At 41.5% G+C, this 23,260-nt stretch overlaps 1 protein-coding gene, 1 long non-coding RNA gene and 1 pseudogene across 4 annotated transcripts in view; 2 read left to right on the top strand and 1 right to left on the bottom strand.

Moving 5' to 3' along the window:
- Positions 1 to 873: 873 nt before the first annotated feature.
- The window catches only part of ADAMTSL1 (ADAMTS like 1), an 872,407-nt gene continuing 850,020 nt past the window's right edge, over positions 874 to 23,260 (bottom strand). For all 3 annotated transcript variants that reach the window (XM_072841474.1, XM_072841475.1, XM_072841476.1), the window contains 3 exons: positions 6,004 to 6,113; positions 4,795 to 5,015; positions 874 to 3,447 (listed from right to left, as the gene is read on the bottom strand). In XM_072841474.1, the coding sequence (XP_072697575.1) occupies positions 3,341 to 3,447; positions 4,795 to 5,015; positions 6,004 to 6,113 (438 nt within the window). In that variant the 3' untranslated portion in view covers positions 874 to 3,340. The remainder of the gene's footprint in view (positions 3,448 to 4,794; positions 5,016 to 6,003; positions 6,114 to 23,260) is intronic.
- Positions 3,777 to 23,260, top strand: part of LOC140641492 (uncharacterized) — a 38,135-nt gene continuing 18,651 nt past the window's right edge. The window contains exons 1-2 of the long non-coding RNA XR_012038015.1: positions 3,777 to 6,658; positions 6,791 to 6,826. This is a non-coding gene — a long non-coding RNA (uncharacterized lncRNA). The remainder of the gene's footprint in view (positions 6,659 to 6,790; positions 6,827 to 23,260) is intronic.
- Positions 13,472 to 17,282, top strand: LOC140641491 (ubiquitin-conjugating enzyme E2 L3-like; annotated as a pseudogene).

The raw sequence follows: 23,260 nt of genomic DNA, 5'->3' as shown, positions 1-23,260 counted from the left end.
TCTGAAATGCCTCCCACAAAGGTCCTTGTGTGGACATCCTCTGGGCCTGGGGACCCACTGCCCTTCCACTGGAGCCAGATGATGAAGAACTCTACAATACTACTCAAAGGGCCACAGGCCAGATGGTGCTTTTTTCTGTACCGTAGCTTTGTTTCTATTAAAATGCTTTAAAAATAGGGATCTTGGGGCCCTACAATGCCATGAAAATTGATTTTAGGGGATGAGAAAGTGACAACTACAAAGCCTCCAAGCAGTAGGAAAGAATGGTGCACATGAAGATAGCCGTGCGTGGTTGGCTCTTATACAGAAGAGCTGGGAACAGCATAGTGGGTAAGAAAAAGGCTCTGGCTAAAAAGCCAGGCTTCTAGGAGTTTGATCCCTCTTCACTGGCTGGCTGGTGCTGGGCTTCTCTGGGCCTCTGTCTATCCATATCCAAATGGCAATAATCCTGGGGCTCATGTGAGGATGAAATGTAGTAATGAGCTATAAATGTCAGCTCCTACTAATGGTGTCCACCCCGAATTGCAGCACACAGCTGCTTTGTACTGTCACCAGGGAACCCGGCCTGGAGCCACCTGCCCCCAGAGATGCCTATTCTTTTTGAAGGTACCGTGGCTCCCATCTTCCTACTGTGCACGGCCGTAAATGAGATGACGGTCAAGGGCCATACTCAGCCCACATATGTGCACATCCACAAATGTAGCACCTTTGGGTTTCCTTATAGAGCACAGGGCCCCTCAGCTTCCCAGGCAGAGCTGAAAACTGCAATTCTTCTGTGTCAGCCGAGCACACGCAGGTGGCTTGGAACCATCTTCACCCCCTGCGCAGAACAAGACAGGAAGGCCGGGCTTAACAGAGACGCGGACGACAAGATTTAAATAAATAAGCTGTATTATCTGTACAAAAAATATAAATACAGTTTTGTGTTTTTAGAGGAGGAAGTGCCTCCTGCCACATTGTTCAGCCGCTCTAATAATCTTGTGCTGCCGCTGAGTCACGATTCACAGAACAAACAGTAAATGTACATTCACCTCATGCAAGGAGCGCGCTACTTCCCACCCCAAACCTAGGTCCTCCAGGCTCGCTCTGACACCCACTCCAACCTCTGCAGCCCCCCACGAGGCAGCGCTGGAGGACACCTGCTATTTAGGAAACGTAAATATTGGCCACTGGTTTTCCATGGCTATTGAACTAGAAAAATAACCACATCAGTTAGTAGGATGGAATCTGTCGTCTTCATCCCATGCATAACTATTGTGTCACAAGTGAATCTCCTCTTACTGCCCTGTCCTCCCACGTTAGCTTTACAACCTATTCTGTACACAGTGAATGGATCTGGAATTAAACATCAGGTTCTGTTAAAAATAGGAACAATACAATAATTACCACTGAGTTTACAGGAACATAACCGCAGGAAGTTAATAAAAAGTCCCCCAAATATTCTGTTTTCTGGATGACAATGTACAATTATTAATATTGCACTTTTTTATACAAGAAATCCTAATAAATATTCACAAAAGATATACAGACATAGAAAACATTCTCTTTTATTTTAAATAAAATGACACCGATTTTTAGGAACATGATTTCTTGAGCCCATTGTGGTGAGGAAGAAAGAGTCCCAACCTTAATTGTCCATAGCTCGCCTGGGGAGGACACAGCTTAATACTGTCTTTCCCCCTCTCTCTGACTTCCAGGTGGGCTGGAAAACACAGCCCGGGTATCAGTGGCAGCCCCGGGGTGAGTGGCATTTTGCGAGTTGGTATGGGGGGCACAATTTATCCAAGGGGTGAGTGATGGTGACTATGTTGCCCTGGCTATTGAGTGGTGTTCACTCAGGGGGAGGTGGCCAAAACCACTCACCCGAAGCCCCTCTGTTGAAAGAGCAATTTGCCAAATAGTTCCAGAAATTCAGCTTTGCCACTATACTTGGCTACAGCTGTTTTACTCTAGCTGATGGGCATTTCTAGAAGAGTGTGTGCTGCCTTGCTCACTGAATTACCAAAACTGGTGGATATTAATTCTTAGAATGTTCATAGTATTTCATTATGTGGGGGAAACAGGTTGAAAAGCCTTTGGGGACCCTTTTGCAAGCTTTAGTTATCCTATGGCTTTGCCACCACACCCCATCACCCTGCCCCGAGCTGCTGTGTAAATAGGAGGGCAGCTCTCACTGTGCTCCTAGAAAGGCCCACACAAGCCGGCCATCCCACCCCGTGTCCTTGGAAGTGGCTACTAAGACCTGATGGATACTCTGGCAAATTGACCCGAATCCCTGGCCCTTGAGTGGAGTAGCATAGGCCATACAGGCTGAAAACCCAGCCTATTCAAGCCCCAAATCCCCCTGGCCCACATCAGTGGTTATTAATTCTGAGTTGGGGCAGGGGGAGGAGTGGAACTCTTGATTTAGGGAGAGACGCCAGGGTGGCCTGACTGCATAACTAGACCGTGATGTCTTGCTAGCTTTGCTATGGGTGTACAGGCAGAGAGTTGACTGAGACGGCATGGGGAATGGGGACTCCCCTGCACCCCAAGGAGGGTTTGTCTTCTCCCACGTAGCATGGGCCCCCAGGGCCTGTGCCCTCGGTGATGGTGCGGCGCAGTTCCGAGTGCCCCTTCCCTGAGCCTCCTGCCTGCTCCCTCCTCTTCATCTACCTGTACTTGCCCACTGCGGAGCGTGCACAGGGTTCTTTTTGCTTCTGTCCCCTTCCCCACCCGCAGCTGGCTTTCTGAAGCAGGGTGCTTGCGGCCCACCTGGTTGTCTCCTCCTGACTGCTGGTGTCCATGCTTTGAGTTCCCATTGCTCCCCCACCAGAAGAGCGGAGTCCTGGCCTGGGCACTGCCTCGCTGTGGCGTCCCCCCCTCCCTGCCCGCTCGTCCCAAGGCCGAGGCACAGGACGACCGAATTGGAAGCACGCTCCTCTGTCAACCGTGTGCTGCCGGCAAAGACACGGTTGGCTGTCCCCAGTCTGTATCAGTGGTGCCTTGCGAACGCGGCGGCCCCCCTGCCCTCTCCGCCTGCTCCGGCCTCTGACTCCCCGTTGTCCCCAGGAGCTGGCTTCCCTCTTCCTCGGTCTGTCTGGGACCTGGGTTTGGGACGGCGTCCGCTCTGCAAGCTCCTTTCGGCCTCTTTCCTGGTCTTTCCCCGACCTTCTGTCCTCCAGCTAACTGGGAGAGAGGACGAGGTCCTCACGTCTGGGGGCGGGGGGAGAGGGTGGACGGGTGTGGGGGGGGGGCGGGGAGGGAAATAAATAAATAAACGAAGAAAGCTTAAGTTCTGTCCGAGGTGGTGGCGGGAGTCCTCTGCGTGGCCAGCGTGGAGCTCTTCCCCGGCGCGTCTTCACGCTTTGCCACAGGTCCCACAGCAGCGAGATTTGAACTGGCTCAGTTGGCAGAGCTTCAGCTGCTTCACCTTCTCGCAGTACCTGGTGGTGTCTCTGCACTCCACTGGGAAACGGACACAGGAAGGGGTGAGCCGGGGCCTTGGGGGGGCTCCCGCGCCGGAGGGGCCGCTGCCATCTAGCACTGGGCCTGCTCTTGCTCTCGGGAACTCCGCCACGTGCCTCCCGGGCTGCCCCCGGCCCCCGCCCCGCTGCCTTGGGGGTGCTGCTCATCCCCCTCTCCTCGGGGCCGCCTTTATCCCTGACGCCTTGGGGCCGCTCCTCGCCCCGCCCCGGAGGACTGAATTCTGTTCCACCGGCATGAGGCGTGCAAGCGCGGCCGGGGTGACGGCCTCATGCCACGCAGTGCCCGCCGCCTGTGCCCGGGAAGCTTGGCACTCGCGGGCACCTGCGCCAGTCCCCCCCGCCCCAGCAGGCTGCACCGGAGCCTGGGCATGCTGCTTCAGAGGGCCACGGGCCAGACGGTGCTTAGATGCTGGTGCTGAGTCGGGCGGTGCGCATCTGCGATTAACATCGTGAGTCGGGGATATTTTGATGGACTGTTAGGATGGATGGTGGTGGGCTCCTGACACAAAGGTGGGTGGGCACCACCCAGAGAACAAAGATCACCTCTCCCCAGTGTATAAGCAAAGGGACAAGGTGCCCCCAGGGCATCTTGGGCAATCCCATGCTCGGAGAGGCCCCGGTTAGCGGATAGCTGCATTGCAACATCTTAACATTTCTTACTCTTTGCCTATACTTTCTCTCCTTCCCTTTCCTGCCTTTGTCTCCCCTCCAATTTGTTTTGGGTCCAGAGGAAGGAAAAATACCCAACTGGGATATAAATGCCTGTGTGGGGCGGAGGAGGATCCCGACTGAGGGAGGAGAGAGGGCATGAGTGTCAGATCTGGAGGGCACGGGCTCCTGCACGGTCCCGGTGGGTGCCCGTGCGGCGGGAAGGAGGAGGCGCGGAGGTCCTTGTTCCGTGAGAAGCGGAGCCACGCGGCTGCAGGGCCGGCGGGGCAGGAGGCACTCTGCGTGCTCCTATTGTGCGGACAGCACTTTGTCTCGTGGCCTGGGCCCCAGGAGGCACTGGTGGTCCTCTCCCGGGTACCAGCCAAGTACGGCGGGTGAGCCCGAGGCTGATTTCATTTAGGACTTGGCCAGTAGCACCTGGCTTTGCTCGGTGCCTTGGGGCACACTCAGCCCTCTTTTGTGGCCTGGACACACGTCCTTGTACACGTCTTGGCTTACCTGCATGCACCCTTCTGAAAATACCCAACCCTGGCCCTGGCTCACAATCCTAGGGAAACCCGATCTAGTGCCCTAGGTACAGGGTCGACCCGAGGCATGGCCTTCTGCACCTGATGCCCTGCGGGGACCTGGCAGAAAGCTCCCTGGGGTCGGAACATACTGTTTTCGCATGGGGTGATGTTGCAGCGCTGCCAGTTGGCGGGCCGGGGCCCCCAGGAGCACAGGTGCTCGGGCACCGCCTTGTTGGTGTGGGCGTGCACACACTCCACGCGCCGGGCCTGGAAGCCGTAGTTGCCACATGTCGCCGTGCACAGGCTCCACAGGCTGACCCTCCAGTGTACGCTGCAGGCTTCTGACCAGCAGTTCTGAGTGCTCACGGGCCTGCAGGAGGAGGGTGGCAGGGTTAGGGTCTGCCCCTGTGGGCATGGGATCGGGGAACAGATGGGAAAACAGTGTTGCAAACCCAAGGCCGGGCAGCTCCTCAAGAACTGCTGGTGCTCCCAGAGGTGGCTTCTGATCTCTGTTCTGAGATCTCAGAAGGCCGCTTGCTCTAACTGGGCCTCTGTGTGCTCCTCTCCACAAAGTCTGTATCACTGCATGATCCGAGAATGAACTCTCTCCAGGACGGAGGCTGGCAGAGGCTGGGGCCTTGGGTGGGGATGGTAGGCCTGCACCCCAGGGGAACCTCTACAGACAAGTATGACAGGGAATGGGGACAGCCATCTAGCCTGGGCCTGCTCAGTGTATTTTATTTTTTATTTTTAAAATTTTTAAGAAAGATTTTATTTAATTATTCATCGAGACACAGAGAGAGGCAGAGACATAGGCAGAGGGAGAAGCAGGCTCCCCTGCAGGGAGCCTAATGTGGGTCTCCGATCCCAGGACCCCAGGATCATGACCCGAGCCAAAGGCAGATGCTCAACCACTGAGCCACCTGGGTGCCCCGGAATGATAGGTTTAGACCCAGGGATCAGGGCCTTCACTTCAGCATAACTTTTGTAGAAGGCCAACAAGTGTGAGGGGCTGCTGGAGCCCTTAAGGTGTGATGTCCACCACGTGGACCTCACTTCCTGCCCACCTTGGGGCTCGTGCCAATCTCCCGTGGTATCAGGCCACCCTCGGAGGCACAGCACCGTCTGAACTCTTTATCTCCGAAAGAGGAGAGGTCAGCCTGCCCCATTCACTAAGTGCAAGGCCACCACAAAGCATCTATCTCTAGGGAGAACAGTGGCCTGGGAGAAGGAGGGGAAAGGGAAGGGTATCTGACCACAAGGACCTTGGGATGTTGGAGGAGAAACATCCACTCATGCTATCTTTCCATGCCACTGACCCAGGGGCTTGGGAAAGGAAGTCCATAGCTTTCTCTTACCTCGGAAGAGCGCTGCACTGCTCTGATGGTAAGGTGATGCCATCCCGCGTCTGGCAAAACACTTGTCTGTGTTGCACGGCTAGGTGAGGCCCGATGCAAGGCCCATTGCACTGGGGGGCAGATAAAGGCGACATGGGTAATGTTAGCCAAGTTGGAGGGGGTTGTGTGTGGCTGCAATGCTCAGGCTGCATGGGATGCAGAGTCCTTCTGAGCATTTTGAGGCCTTCAGATCATTCTTCTCACCCCTCTTTGTGTTAACTGAAGGACATTCATTGGCACATTTCTCTGTTCTCTGTGCCATGGCGGAATGGTTAGCTTTTCTAGAAGCATTCTGCTAGCAAATGGCTAATGGTAGTAAAGAGCCAGTCAGAGAAGGTCCACTCCCTCCCCAGATGAACCATATCAAAGGTTTCTTGGCATAATGCACAAGAATGTGGCGTGGTAAGCTTTATTTATTTTTTTTTAAATTTTTATTTATTTATTTTATGATAGTCACAGAGAGAGAGAGAGAGAGAGAGAGGCAGAGACACAGGCAGAGGGAGAAGCAGGCTCCATGCACCGGGAGCCCGACATGGGATTCGATCCCGGGTCTCCAGGATCCCGCCCTGGGCCAAAGGCAGGTGCCAAACCGCTGCGCCACCCAGGGATCCCCGTGGTAAGCTTTAGAGCAGAAGAACTCTAGGTGCTCCTTCAGTCTACAGGGCAATTTGGTTTGTTTTCTTGCTAAATTCAGGCAAATTAACAAGTCCATCATTTCTTTCCTTTCTTTGGCTTCGTTTTTTTCCAGGTTAAACCCGACACAGCTGAACAGAAGTAGACTGAGGTATGTATAGTTTAGTCCCTGTTCATATTCTCCTGCTAGGTGCTCAGAGATTGTTCAGCTTCTTCCAGAGTTGCCAGAGCCAAACTGTCATGGGAAATCCCATACCAACAACATGTCCGTAAAGCACAAAGGCAGCAGGCCCTTAACCAACATTTGCTATTTGGGTAGAGTAAGGGAACAGACATGCCTTAGAGGTCACTTTGGAGAAAAAGCTCTTGGGGATCTTTGGACTCCAAGGGTCTGCAGGGGGGCTGTTAACCTTCAAAATTATAAGCAGAAATCTTTAAAAAAGCTTTTATTTTTTTCTTTTTGACCCCCTTTACCCATTTCTCTCATCTTCTAATTGCCTGCCTCTGGCAACTACTACCAATCTATTCTGTGCATTGTGTGTGTGTCTGTGTGTATTAGATTCTACATACATATCACATGAAATCTATATATATAATCTATATATTATCTATATACCATACTACATCCATCCATTGTTGGACATTTTGATTTTTTACATTTCTTGTTTATTGTAAATAATGCAAAGAATATAGGAGTATATATGTCTTTTTGAGTTTGTGTTTCCACTTTCTTTGGAGAAATTCTACCCAGAAGTGGAATTGTTGGTTCATATGGTGGTTCTATTTTCCATTTTTTGAGGAACATCCCTACTGTTTTCCATAGTGGCTGCACCAATTTCTATTTTCACCAATGGTGTACAAGGGTTTTCTTTTCTCCATATCCTTGCCAATAATTGTTGTCTTTTTGATAATAGCCATTTTAACAGGTGTGAAGTAATATCTCATTGTGGTTTTGCTGATGATTTGAGATTATGTACCAAGATACATTTTCATGTACCTGTTGGCCATCTGTATATCTTCTTGGGAAAAAGATATTTTCAGAGCTTCTTCTCATTTTAAAAATTGGATTTTTTTTTTTTTTTTTGCTATTGAGTTGCATGAGTTCTTTATATATTTTGGACAGTAGGCCCTTATTAGATTTATGATTAGCAGGTATTTTCTCCTATTTTCATTCTCCCTTTTCATTTTGTTGATGATTTCCTTTGCTGTACAGAAGCTTTTTAGTATGACGTAGTACTGCTTATTTTTACTTTTGTAGCTTTTGCTTTTGGTATCAATAAAAAAAAAAAACCCAAACACTGTCAATGCCTATGTCAAAGGACCTTGCTGCTTATGTTTTTGTTTTGTTTTGTTCTGTTTTTGTTTTTTGAGAGAGAGAGCAAGGGAGCATGGGTGAGGGGTGGGGAAAGGGATTGAGAGAGAGAGAGAGACAGACAGACAGACAACAGACAGAAACCACTCAGCACGGAGCTCAACACAGGGTTTGATCTCACGACCCTGAGATCATGACCTGAACCCAAATCAAGAGTCGGATGCTTAACTGAGCCACTTAGGTGCCCCTGCCTATGTTTTATGATTTCAGGTTTTATATTCAAGTCTTTAATCTATTTTGAGTTAATTTTTGTGATGAAGATTCTGGTTAATTTTCATTCTTTTGTATGTGGCTGTCTAGTTTTCCCAACCTCATTTATTAAAGAGACAGTCCTTTCCTTACCATATATTCTTGGCTCCTTTGTAGTAAATTAATTGACCATATATACATGAGTTTAATTCTGGGTTTTTATTTTGTTCTATTGACAGATGTCTGTTTTTATGCCAATAGCTTACTCTTTTGATTACTATAGCTTTTTAAAATAGTTTGAAATTAGAGATCATGAGGCCTCCAGCTTTGTTCTTCTTTGCCAAGTTTTTTTTTTTTTTTGTAGTTCCATACAAATTTTAGGATTATTTATTCTAGTTCTGTGAAAAATGTCATTGGAATTTTGATAGGGATTATATTTAATCCATATATTGCTTTGGGCAATGTGGGCCTTTTATCAATATTTATTCTTCCAATCCATAAGCACAGCATAGCTTTCTATTTATTTGTGTCTTCTTCAATTTCTTTCATAAATGTCTGCTAGTTTTCAATAATCACTTTCTTAAACTTTTTCATAATTTTTCATTTTGATGTAATTATAAATGGGATCATTTTCTTCATTTCTCTTTTGGTTAGTTTGGTGCTGATTTTTGTATATTGATGTTGTATCCTGCAACTTTCTGAATTTGTTTATTATAACAGTTTTTGATAGAGTCCTTAGAGTTTTCTATACATAATAGCGTGTCCACCTGCAAACTATGACACTTTTACTTTTTCTTTTAAATTTGGATGCCTTTTATTTCTTATCTAATTACTTTAGCTAGGACATCTGACACTATGTTAAATAAAGATGGGGAGAGTGGCCATCCTTCTCTCATTTCTGAGCTTAGAAGAAAGGCTTTCATCTTTGTACCACTGAGAATGATGTTAGCTGTGGGCTTTATCATATATGGCCTTTATTATGCTGAGGTACATTCATTCTATGCCCACTTTGTTAAGAGTTTTTTATCATGAATGGGTATTAAATTTTGTTAGATGCTTTTTCTGCATCTATTGAGATAGGATTTTTATTTTTCATTTTGTTGATGTAGTGTATCATGTTGATAATTTGTGGATGTTGAATCATCCTTGCATCTGAGGTAAATTTCATTTATTCATGGTGTGTGATTTTTTTAAGTATGCGCTGTTGAATTTGGTTAGTGAAAATTTTGTTGAGGGCTTTTGCATCTATGTTCAGCAGATATTAGCCTGTAATTTTCTTATGCCTGGCTTCTTTTAGCTAGTGTTTTCATGGCTCATTTATATTGTAGCATGTAGAGAATTTCATTCCTTTTGAAGGCTGGGTAATTTTCTCTTGTGAGTCTATACTAAATTCTGTTTATCCATCCATCTGTCAATGGATATGTTGGTTCTTTGCACCTTTTGGCCACTGTGATGCTCTGTGAACATTAGTGTACATATATTTGTTCATATCTTTTCAATTGTTTTGAGTGTGTACTCAGAGTGGAGTTGCTGGATCATATGGTGATTCTATGTTCAGTATTTTGAGAAACTGCTATACTGTTTTCCATTCCCATCAACAGTGCACAGAGTCCAGTTTTTCCATATTTCCACCAACATTTGTTATCTACTTTTTATTTTTTATTTTTATTTATTTTTTGTTATCTAATTTTTAAATTTAAATTCAATTTGCTAATATATAGAACATCATTAGTTTCAGATATAGTTTCTAATAATTTATTAGTTGTGTATAACATCCTAATGGGTGTGAAGTGGTATCACATTGTGGTTTTATTTTGCATTTCCCTAATTGCTAGTGATGTTGGACATCTTTTCCTGTGTGTATTGTCCATTCATATATCTTCTTTGGAGAAATGTGTATTCTAGGCATTGTGTTTTGTTGGTTAGTTCTAGTTCTCCTCTCTATATTTTGGGTATTAATCCTTTATCAGATTTATGATCTGCAAGTATTTTCTCCCGTTCTGTGGGTTGTCTCCTCACTCTGGTGATGGTGTCCTTTGATGAAGAAAAGCTTTCAAAAATTTTTTTTAATTAGAAAAGCTTTCAATTTTGATGACATCCAGTTTATCTAATTTTTCTTTGGTTAACTGTGAGTTTAGTGTCCTACCCAAAAAATTACTGCCAATCCAATATTATGAAGCTTTTTCTGTATGTTTCTTCTAGGAGTTTATACTCTTAAATGTAAGGATAAAGTCTTTGATCCATTTTGAGTTAATTTTCATATATAGTTAAAATAAGGATCTAGCTTCATTCTCTTGCATGTGGTTATCCAGTTTTCCCAGCACCATTTGTTGAAAAGACTATTCTTTCCTCATTGTATAATCTTGGCACACTTCATCTGATATATACAAAAGTTTATTTCTGGGCTCTCTATTCCATTCTTTTGGACCATATGCCAGAATTATACTGTTTTGAATACTGTAGCTTTGTAGCAAGTTTTGGTATCAGGAAGTGTGAAGCCTCCAATTTTGTTCTTTTTCAAGAATTTTTGTGGCTATTCAGGATCTCTTGATATGCCATTTGAATTTTAGGTTGGATTTTCTTATTTCTGCAAAAAAGTCCATGGGATTTTGAATCTCTAGATCAATTTGAGCCCTACTAACATTTTAATAATAAGTTTTCTGATCCATGAACACAGGATGTCATTTCATTTTTTTCTTCTTTAATTTCTTTTAGTAATGGTTTATAGTTTTCAATGTACAAGGCTTTCACCTCCGTGGTTAAGTTTATAACTATTTTTTGGTGCTATTATGATATTCTTTTTTTTTTGTTTCTGGCACTTTAGAGTCAAATTTATTCTTTTAAATTTAAATTCTAGTTAGTTGACATACAGCTCAATATTGGTTTCAAGAGTAGAGTTCAGTGGTTCATCATTTACATATAACCACCTTGTTTATCGTAACAAATGTCTTCCTTAATATCCATCACCCATCTATCCCATCCCCTACCCACCTCTATCAACCCTCAGTTTGTTCTCTACAGTTAAGAGTCTCTCATGATTTGTTTCCCTCTCTCTCTCTCTCTCTCTCTCCCCCTCCCCGAATGTTCACCTGTTTCTTGAATTCCACATATGAGTGAAATCATATGGTATTTGTCTTTCTCTGATAAACTTATTTCACTTAGCATAATGCACTCTAGCTCCATCCAAATCATTGCAAATGACAACATTTTTCTTTTTGATAGCTGAGTAGTATGATTTTCTTAATTTCCTTTCCAGATTATTTATAATTCATGTATGGGTATGCAACTGATTTCTATTGATTTTTGTACCTTGCAACTATATTGAATCCATTTATTAGCTATAAGAGGTTTATTCTGGTAGTGGTATTGGGATCTTTAGGGTTTTTACATATGAAGTCATGTCCTCTATGAACAGGGATAATTTTACATCTTCCTTTTCAACTTGAATGGCTTTTCTTTTTCTTGACTAATTGAACTTCCAATAGTATGTTAAATGGAAGTGGTGGACATTGCATTCTTGTCATGTACTTCATCTTAGGGAAAAGTTTTCAGTCTTCACTGTTGATTATGGTAGCTATGGGTTCTTTTAGCTGTGGGGTTTTCATATGTGGTCTTTATTATTTTGAGGTAGTTTCTTTTTATTGCTAGTTTGTTGAGTTTTTATCCTAAAAGGATTTTGAATTTCATCAAGTGCTTTTTCCTCATCATTTGAGATCATGTGTATTTTTCCTTTTTTTCTGCTAACATGGTACATTATAGTGGTTAAGAATTATATGTTGAACCATCCTTATAAAAATAAATCCTACCTGAATGTTTGTAATCCTTTTAATATGCTGCTATGTTTCATTTGTTAGTATTTTGTTGAGGATTCTGCAGTAATGGAAGGAATGGAGGAGGGGGGCGGGAAGGAAGCCATAAGACATACCAAAGTTGCAAAAGTTAGTCCTTCCTTATCAGTAATTATTTCAAGTGGGGAAAAACTTCCCCAATTAAAGGGCAAATATTAGCTTAATAGGTGAAGAAAATAATCAAACTCTTTGCTATCTACAAGAGACACTGAAAGTAAAAGGATGGAAAAGATACTTCATGCAAAAGTGGTAACCAAAAGAGGGTTGTGGCTATTCTAATATCAGATGAAATAAATTTTAAGTCAAAACTGTTGTAAGAGACAAAGAAGAAAATTATGTATTGATAAAGGCTAAGATATAACAACTACTAGTTGACATATATGCAGAAGCACCAAACCCCCAAAATGCATGAATCAAACACTGACAACAGAAATAGACAGTTCTACAATAATAATTGGCCACTAAAATACTCTACTTTCAATAATGGCTAGGACAACCAAACAAAAGATCAATAAAAAAGAATTTAGCAAGACTAAGTCCAGTTGGATCTAAGGGACCTATACAGAACACTCAACCCAACCAAAGCAGAAACATTTTTTTTCATGTTAGGCCACAAAACAAGTATTAATAAATTTAAAAAAATGAAATCATACAGAGTATCTTTTCACTACATGAATTTCTGCATCAATAATTAAAAGGGATGTTGGTTTTTAGTTTTCTTGAACTGTCTTCCTCTGGCTTTGCTATCAGGGTAATCTTGGCCTCATGGGATGATTTAGGGAGTGTTAGTATTCTTTCTCTTTCAATTTTTAGGAAGAATAAACTTAGGCATAAATTCTTCTTTAAGTATTAGGTAGAATTCACGAGTGAGGACATCTGGGCCAGGGCTTCTCTTTTATGAGGTCTTTGATTACTGAACAAATCTCCTTATTAGTTATAGGTCTATGCATATTTTTACTTCTTCATGATTTGATCTTGATGGGTTGTATGTTTCTAGGAAATTGTCTATTACATCTAAGTTATCCAATTTGTTGGTGTACAATTGTTCATAGTACAGATTTGGTGTTATCACTTTTATTTCAGATTTTAATAATTTGAGTTTTTTGTTTATTTCTCAGGTAGCTAAAAGTTGGTCCATTTTGGAGAAGAAACCAACTTATAGTTTCATAGATTTCTTTTTTTAAAGGTTTTATTTATTCATGAGAGACACACACACACAGAGGCAGACACATAGGCAGAGGGAGAAGGGAGCCTGATGTGGGACTGGATCCCAGGACCCCGGGATCACAACCTGAGCCAAAGGCAGACACTCAAACACTGAGCCACCCATGTGCCCCGGATTTTTCTGTTTCTTTTATCTATAAATAATATATTTATCCACTTTTCTCTTTATTATTTCCTTTCTTCTACTAGCTTTGGGTTTAGTTTGCTCTTGTTGTTTTAGTTCCTTAAAGCCTAAAGTCAGGTTGCTTTTTGAAGTCTTTCTTTTTTAATGTAAGCATTTATAAATATAAATTTTGCTCTGACCACTGTGTTCTCTGCTTCCCCTATTTTCACTTGTCTCAGGTATTTTCCAATATTCCAATATTTGTGAATTTTCCTGCTTTTCTCCTTAAAAAACATTTGAAAAAACATCTTGCTCAGTTTTTGTATAGGTCTTTCTGCTTGGGCACTCCTTCCCTGATTAGCTGGGTGTGCTCTGAGCCTAAGGATCAGCCTGCAATGAAAACTTAGGCTATGCTCAGGTCTTTTCTGAGTATATATCTTGCCTGGGCCTGCATGTAGCTTTCTCAATTTCCCTGTCCATATATCTGCTTCCTAATGTCTTAATTTCCTAAGGCATCTCATTCCCAAGTTCTCAGGGCCTTTGATGGCCTTTTTAATATCCTTATCTGTAATCTCTTGCCCCAGATGTCTACAGGTCTGTAGTCCCCCTACAACTTTCAGAAGCAGTGGCTGCCTTTCTTCCCCCCAGCTTGAGATCTTAGTTGAGACAGACTATTCATTCAGGTAGTTCCCTGACATGGATTGAAGAGGGGAAATGGACTGCCGATGCCTCTATGCCAAGACTGTGCCATCTGGGGAGAGGGTGGGAAAGCATGAGTGAAAGTGCCACAAAATTTCCTACTTTTTAAAAGGTGGATTTTTATGTGGGTGTTTGCTTTGTCGTTGTAAGCTTTTACTCCTATAGGATTAGTTCAGCCAATTTCTGGTTGTTCTTTGATGTTTCCGTAGGGGAATGGGAACTTAGGGCTACCTAGTCTGTCATTTTACTGATGTCACTGCCCCTTGACCACAGTGGAAATTACTCACTGCTGATTTAAGTGCCCATTGACATACTAACACTGCCCTTCACAGGTCACCAGTAACTGTCTGTCACTCAAGTTCCCCTGGGTACTGGCTAATGTTTACTTTTCCTTGCTTGTTTTTTCTGATACATTTTGATACCTCCGATCCTTCCTTCTTTCTGGAAACTCCTTTGTTACCTTCTGTGAATATACTTTCTTTTTCTACTCATTAGGTTATCTTTTCCCCCCTCCTGTTTCTGCAGAGTAATTAGTGCTCCTGAAGGTTCTAACCTGTGCCTTTCTTTATCTCATGCTTTCCCCCTCCTTGAGTTATACTACCCTTTTAAGTGCCAGGTCTACATCCAACAGCTTATTGAAAATATCTAAACAGACTAAACATGTTCAAAAGAATTTCTTAATTAATTCTCTTATTTCTGCATCCCTAATTGTTGAGTCCATTTATAAATGTATCATCTTAGCTTCCTCCTCATCTGTGATAACCAAGCACCACTGAAGCCATGCCATTGCCTTCATTTATATCAGCACCATTTCTCTGTTACATTAGGTTTCTTTCTCTAGTCTTTCAGTTCTAGTTCTTTCTCTAGTTTTAGTTCAGTACTATACTGCTGAATATATACTCTTAAAAGTGTGAGTTCTCTCCCCCTCCAAACAAGGTGGCATTCATAATAAAATCCAAATTTCTCATAGAGCATACAAGACTCCTCATGATCTAGCACCTGTTTTCATGCAAACATTCTGGGGCTGCTTTCAGTTTCATTCCTTCACACATGCTTTTATGGAACATAGTTGCCACCCAAGACAGGTGCCTCATAAACGTATGTTGGGTTAAAAAAAGAAAGTTGAATTATTACATGAAGCCAGGTTGTTAGAGCTGAGAAAGTGGTCTTAGTTCTACTTAGACTAAAATCAGCATGGTTTCCATAGACTTCAAAGAGGTAGGAACATGAAAGACAGATATCTGCATGACACTGTTCCAAAAGGATATTCTTGTAAGAAATAATTACCATTTTCATTCTCACAAGAGTGGAATGTGGAGGTGTAGAGGGCATCCATAATTTGAAGCACATTTCAGCACTGTCACCAATAGGAAAATAACAATAGGATTGTGAGATCAAGCAGTACCCTATAATTTGTAATGCCCCAAGTCTTGATACTCTTTAAAGGGTGGCAGTTGGACCAGTAACATTGGTATCACCTTAAAGCTTATAGAAATTCAGCATGGATGACTATAGATAAACATTGTGAGAAACTTCAAAAAGAGATAGAAAGTATAAGAAAGTGCCAGATAGAAGTGAAAGAGCTGAAAGACACAGTAACTGAAACTTATAAAAATACTAGAGGGATTCAACAACAAACTACATGAAGCAGAAGGTTCTGTCACCTCAAAAATAGGGCTCATCCAATTTTAGAGGAACTCATCCAATCAGAGAAAAAAAAGATGAAATAACTGAAGATAGCTTGCAGGATTTACAGGACAGCAACAAATGGACCAACATTTGCATTATAGAGGTCTCAGAAGGAGCAGAGAGAAAAAGGAACAAAAAACTTATTTTAAGAAACAATAGCTAAAAACCTCCCTAATCTGGGGAAGGAAACAGATAATCAGATTCAGGAAACTGAGAAAATGCCAAAGATGAATCCAAAGAGACCCATACCAAAACACATTATAATTAACATGTCAAAAGTTAGAGATAAGGAGAAAATATTAAAAGCAGTAAGAAAAAACCCCAACAACCTGCTACATACAAGGGAACCCTGATAAGACTATCAGCAGATTTTTCTTTGCAAAAACATTGAATATACTGTGTCATTGTCTTCTCACCTGCAACTTTAGCTAGTCACCAACTAAGCTGGAAAACTTCCAACTAGGAATACTCTACCTGGCAAAGTTGTTATTCAGAAGTGAAGGAGAGAGTTTTTTTAGACAGGCAAAAGCTAAAGAATTCACTATCAATTAACAATTAACCAGCCTTAAAACAAATGTTAGGGGAAAGCAGCAGCACCAGATCCAAGATGATGGCCAGCAGGAGGCTGATGAAGGAGCTTGAAGAAATCTGCAAATGTGGAATGAAAAACTTCTGTAACATCAGGTTGATGAAGCTAATTTATTGACTTGGCCAGGGCTTATTGTTCCTGACAACCCTCCATATGATAAGGGGGCCTTCAGAATTGAAATCAACTTTCCAGCAGAGTACCCATTCAAACCACTGAAGATCACATTTAATTTTTTTAATTTTTATTTATTTATGATAGTCACAGAGAGAGAGAGAGAGAGAGGCAGAGACACAGGCAGAGGGAGAAGCAGGCTCCATGCACCGGGAGCCTGATGTGGGATTCGATCCCGGGTCTCCAGGATCGCGCCCTGGGCCAAAGGCAGGCGCCAAACCGCTGCGCCACCCAGGGATCCCCCGAAGATCACATTTAAAACAAAGATCTATCACCCGAATATCGATGAAAAGGGGCAGGTCTGTCTGCCAGTAATTAGTGCTGAAAACTGGAAACCAGCAACCCTAACCGACCAGGTAATCCAGTCCCTCATAGCACCGGAGCACCCACTTTGGGCTGGCCTAGCTGAAGAATAAAAAATTAGGACCATAAAAAATTCTGTAAGAACACTGAAGAGTTTACAAAGAAATACAGGGAGAAGCAACCTGTGGACTAAACTGCCACCACTCCAGCGACCGTGAGCGTAGACCCCAAGCAGTGCATTCAGACACCCGGCAAAGCAGGACTCTGGAAAATTGACATGTGCTGCCGCCTGGCATTTGCTTGTGTCAGTTACTAACTTTCTACAGTTTTCTTAATCAAAAGTCGTCTAGGTAACCTGTAAAGAAAGGATTAAAAATTTAAGATGTACTAAAAAAAAACCAAAAACAAAACAAAAACAAAACCACAAACAAATGTTAAAAGAGGATATGTTAATTATATTTGAATTAGAAAATAAAAACATCTTCAGTAGCAAAAGAAATCTCACAAGATGATCAATTTTAAAGACATGAAAGAATCTTATGTAAAAAAATATGAACAAAAAATATTAAAGGGTCAGCTTTAAACTAAAAGGGCACTAATTAGTAACTAGGAAACATGAAAGAATAAGCTCATTGGTAAAGCTAAATATATGGAAATAACTCTAACTTTGATAATGGAATGGAATCAAACTTAAGTTGATTAAGTTGATTTCAATTTAGAATAGATTGTTATAGATAGAAGTTGTTATATGATATGTACACCTTATGGTAACCACAAAGCAAGAGCCTATGGTGGATACACAAAAGATAAAGGAATTTAAGCATATCATCAAAGTCATCAAACCAGAAAGGAAGAAGAGATAGGAACTATAAAAAAGTAGTAAGTATACACCTATCAATAATTATGTTAAGTGTAAATCAATTATAAATGCTCTAATCAAAAGACTTAGGGTGACTGAATAGATTAAAAACAAAACAAAACACTACCAAGGCCCATCTAAATGCTTCCTGTAAGAGCCTCATTTCAGATGTAAAGACATACGCTGAAAGTGAAGGGATGGAAAAGATAATACATGTAAATGGAAAGCAAAAGAAAGCAGGGGTAGCTATACTTGTATCAGACAACATACATTTAAGTCTTAAAGACTATAAAAAGTGACAAAGATTAATATTACATAATGATAAAGAGGTCAATCCAACAAGAGGATATGTCATTTGTAAATACTTATACCCCCAAATAGGAGTACCTAAATATTTAAGGCAAATAGTAACAGATCTAAAGGGAGAAATTGACAGTAATATAGTTAATAATAGTAGGGGAAATAGTAAAGTCCCCTATACCAACCCACTTACATTAATGGATAGATAATCCAGACAGAAAATCAATAATGAAACATTGACTTTAAACATGTTAGACCAAATGGACTTAATAAGTATGTGTGTGTGTGTACACACATTCTTCTGAAGTACCCATGAAACATTCTCTAGGATAGATCATATACTAGACCATGAAACAAATTTTAAGAAGGCTACAATTAAATCAAGCACCTTTTCTGACTACAGTGGAATTAAATTAGAAAGTAATTATAAGAAGAAAACTGGAAAATTCACAAATATGTGAAGATTAAACAGTGTGCTTTTGAATAACCAAGGGGTCAAAGAAGAAATTAAAAGAATAAATACTTTTAATGGATGTAGCAGTTTTAAGAGGAAATTTCATAGCAACATAAGCCAACCTCAAGAACCAAAAATCTCAGACAACCTAACTTTACAGTTAACAGAAAAAGAACAAGGGAAGCCCGCAGTTAGCAGGTTGAAGGAAATAACAATGAGCAGAGCAGAAATGGAAAAAATTAATACAAGAGTTGGTTCTTTGAAAAAAATAAAACTGACAAAACTTTAGCTAGAGTCACCAAAAAACAAAGGACTCAAATCAGAAATGAAACCTGTTACAATTGATAACACAAAAAATATAAAGGATCATAAGAGTCTACTATTATTATAGAACTTCAACAAATTGACAATCTAGAAGAAATAAATTTCTAGAAACCAAGACTGATTCATGAAAAAAAGAGAAAAAGCCTGAACAGATTGATTACTAGTAAGGAGACTGAACTAATAATCAAAACCTCCCAATAAGGAAAAGTCCAGGACCAAATAGCTTCATTGGTGAATTCTATCAGACATTCAAAGGAAAATTAATAACAGTCCTCTTCAAACACTTACTAAAAGCATAAGAAAAGGGAATGCTTCCAAACTCATTTTACGAGACCAATACTAATACCAGAAAAGGATACAAGAAAGGAAAATTCAAGGCCAATAGCTCTGTTGAATATAGATGCCAAAATTTTCAACAAGATATTAGTAAATCAAATTCAGCAGTACACTGAAAAGATGATGCCCCACAATCAACTGGGATTTATTCCAAGGATGTAAGTATGGTTCAACATCCACAAATGAATCAGTGAGATACACTATATTGATACACTATATTAACAGAATAAAGGATCAAAATCATATGATCATCTCAATAGAAGCAGAAAAAGTATCTGACAAAATTCAACTTCCCATTTATGATAAAAAGTCTCAACAAAGTGGGCAGAGAAGGGAGAAACACCTGGGATATAGAGGCTCTTTGTCCTGACTTATCCACAAGGAGTCTGGCTCATGTTCCCTAACAGCAAACCAATGGCTTTGCTACTCTTTTAACTTACTCAGAGTCACAATACAGCAGCGTCTCTTCCCAGGGGGCTTGCCAGATTTGCACCTTTATGAGGACCTGCTGTGTGTCTTGTTTACAAGGCACTCTTGATTTGGAGGTGGTGGAGCAGGAGGATCCTGAGCTCATCTCCTCCCATGGACACATGGGGATTACAACTGCATTTATGCAACTAACTCTGAAAACAACCTGAAGACTGCTCCCACAGCTAGTCATAGAGAGAAGGGCACATCAAAAAGGGTAGGATGGATGATCAGTACCCAAACTCCTAGGGTGACTAACCACAAATGGGGAGGCTATCACAAGCATGGAGAAGTGAGGGGGATCAGACCAGCACTGGAAAGACAAGTTTTCCTTTGAAAATCATCAGGGATTAGCTCCAGGAGAGCAGGAGGGTGACAGGAAACTGAGCCCCTGTCTTTAAAGAGCCAGCATGCTAAATAATGGCCTAAGACACAGCACAGAAGCAGCAGTTTGAAAAGCACCTGAAGATTTGTTGACTAATCCTAGAATGTATGCTGGAAGGGTAGGGAATTGCAGGAGATTTAACTGGGAACAAAAGTGCTTGTGGGCACCATTTTTCTTGACATCTTCTAACTGGATGTTTGGGGTCTCCAGCTAACATCCTCTTTACCTTGCTAGCACCAAATGCCCCCACCTTAGCATTCTTCTGCACACCCAACCCACTTGCCAAGACAGGTGTCCTTCTAAAGAGCTTCTGCCCTATTTCACCTGGCAGAGGCAGGGACTGATGCAACTCTAAAGTGAGTTCTATCCTGGAGGAGGGTGGATAGACTACACCAGTGTAGTTTGTGCAGCTGGGGCTCTTAGCTGGTTGCATAGGGAGAAAGCCCGGTCCTGTGGTGTGCCTGTAGCTGTGGCTAAATGCAAAGAGCCAGGCTGAGCATCAGCCCCAGCCACCAGCATGGTCACAGTGACTGCAGCTGAACAGCTTTAATCCTGCCCAGTGGGCTCACATCAGGCAAAGCAGATCATTGTAGATGGCTGACCTGAAGGCCAGTCCTACCCACCAACATGCCCAAAGCAATCACAGCTCAGCCACAAGGAGAGGGTGCACACAGCCCCCACAGAGGGGACACACCTGGAATAACTGGTTCTGGTTAGCTGGGGGAATAGTCCTATAGGGCACCACAGTATCTCTTTTATAGAACACCACTACTCTCAAGACCAGGAGATGTAGGTGACCTACCTAATACACAGAAATAAACACAGAGTTAGATAAAATGAGAAGATTATGTGCTAAATGAAAGAACAAGACAAAACCACAGACAAAAAGCTAAATGAAACAGAAATGGGCAGCCCTGGTGGCCCAGTGGTTTAGCGCTGCCTTCGGCCCAGGGTGTGATCCTGGAGACTCGGGATCAAGTCCCACGTTGGGCTCCCTGCATGGAGCCTGCTTCTCCCTCTGCCTGTGTCTCTGCCCTTCTCTCTCTGTGTCTGTCATGAATAAATGAATAAAATCTTAAAAAAAAAAAAAGAAACAGAGATAAGCAATATGTCTGATAAAGATACTTATTAGACATGAGAAAACAGATGAGCTTAGTGGGAATTTCAACAGAGACAGAAAATATAAAAGAATCCTCAATCACTGAAATGAAAAATACACTAAAGAGAATCAATAGATTAGAATGGTCCAGAGATCTGGAAGAAAGGGTAATGGAAGCAACCAAGCTGAAGAGCAAAAATTATATTTATATATATAAAAGAATAGGTTAAGGATATGAAGAGAGGACAGAAAACTTCCTACACAGCCAGATCTAGGAAGCAGAGAGATCTCCAAATAGGATGAGCCTAAGAAGTTTCACACCCAAGATATGCAATAATTAAAATGGCCAAGATTAGAGAATCTTAAAAGCAGTAAGAGAAAAGCAAACTATTACATACAAGGGAAATCTTATAAGGCTATCAGATGATCTTTTAGCAGAAACTTCATATATTCAAAGTGCTGAAAGGAAAAAATCCACATCAAAGAATACTTGGCAAAGTTATTGTTAAGAATTGAAGGAGAGAAAAATAGTTTTCCAGGCAAAATGTACAAGAGTTCATCACCACTAAGCCAGCCTTACAAGAATTATTTATTTATTTATTTATTTATTTATTTATTTATTTATTTATTTATGATAGTCACAAAGAGAGAGGCAGAGACACAGGCAGAGGGAGAAGCAGGCTCCATGCACCGGGAACCCGACGTGGGTTTCGATCCCGGGTCCCCAGGATCGCGCCCGGGGCCAAAGGCAGGCGCTAAACCACTGCACCACTCAGGGATCCCCTACAAGAAATATTAAAGAGAATTTTTTAAGTGGGAATAAGGGGTCATACTAGAAAAAAAACTTCACTGGTAAAAATGAACAGATAGTAAAGGTAATAGATAATTACTTAAAAAGCCAGTGTGGAGGTTAAAACAGAAAAGGACAAAATTATAAGTACAAAAATTAGTCAAGGGCTACCCAAAATAAGAAGAGGTAAAATATGACATACATAAAATGTAGAGGAGGAGTAAAGATTTAGTGTTTAGGCTGTGTTTGACCTTAAGTGATCATCAAATTAATAAAGACTACTCTACACCGAGGATGTTATATATGAATTCAATGGTAACTACAAATTAAAAATCTATAATATATATACAAAAATAAAGAGAAAGGAATCTAAGTATAACACTGAAGAAAGCCATCAAATTATAAAGAAAGAGAGCAGAGATGAAGGGAACAGGAAAGAGAAAAACAAAATGGTAGGAAGTACATACCTATCAATAATCACATGTAAAGGGACCAAATGCTCCAATCAAAAGATATAGTGTGATTGAATGGATTGAAAAAAAGTTCCATCTATATGTTGCCTATAAGAGACTCCCTTCAGACCAAAAAACATGGACTGAAAGTGAAGGAATGGAAAAATATATATCAGACAAAATGACTAAAATAAAGAGTGTAGCCAGAGACAAATAAGGGCATCACATAATGATAAAAGGATCAATCCAACAAGAAGATGTGACAATTGTAAATATCTATTCACCCAATATAGGAGCACCTGAATATACAAAGCAAATATTAACAGACATAACAAGAGAAATTGACAGTAATATAATAATAAATAGTAGGGCTCTTTAATACTGCATTACATCAATGGATAGATCATCCAGACCAAAAATCAACAAGGAAACAATGGCTTTGAATGACACATTAGACCAGATGGACCTAACAGATATACAGAACATTCCATTCAAAAACAGAATACACATTCCTTTCAAGTGCACATGGAACATTCTCTGGGACAGATCACATGTTAGGCCACAAAACAAGTCTCAATAAATTTAAAAAGATTAAAATCATATCAAATATCTTTGCCAACCAGAATGGTATGAAGCTAGAAATCGGTATGATAAAAAACCAGAAAAAACACAAACACATCAAGGCTAGACAACATGTTACTAAACATCTAATAGGTCAATGAATAAAGAGAAAAATCAAACGATACATGGAGGTGTATGAAAATGGAAACACAATAGTCCAAAATCTTTGGGACACAGTAAATGCAGTTGTAAGAGGGAAGTTTATAGCAATACTAGCCTATCATAAGAAACAAGAAAAATCTCAATTTAACCTTATACCTCAGGAAACTGGGCTTTGATCTTTTTCTAAAGTTAATAGAGATAAGAATAT

Source organism: Canis lupus, chromosome 10 (assembly GCF_048164855.1).
Source record: "Canis lupus baileyi chromosome 10, mCanLup2.hap1, whole genome shotgun sequence".
Taxonomy (NCBI): domain Eukaryota; kingdom Metazoa; phylum Chordata; class Mammalia; order Carnivora; family Canidae; genus Canis; species Canis lupus.
The sequence above is the reverse complement of the archived record's forward strand: the minus strand, read 5'-3'. Positions and strand labels throughout refer to the sequence as shown.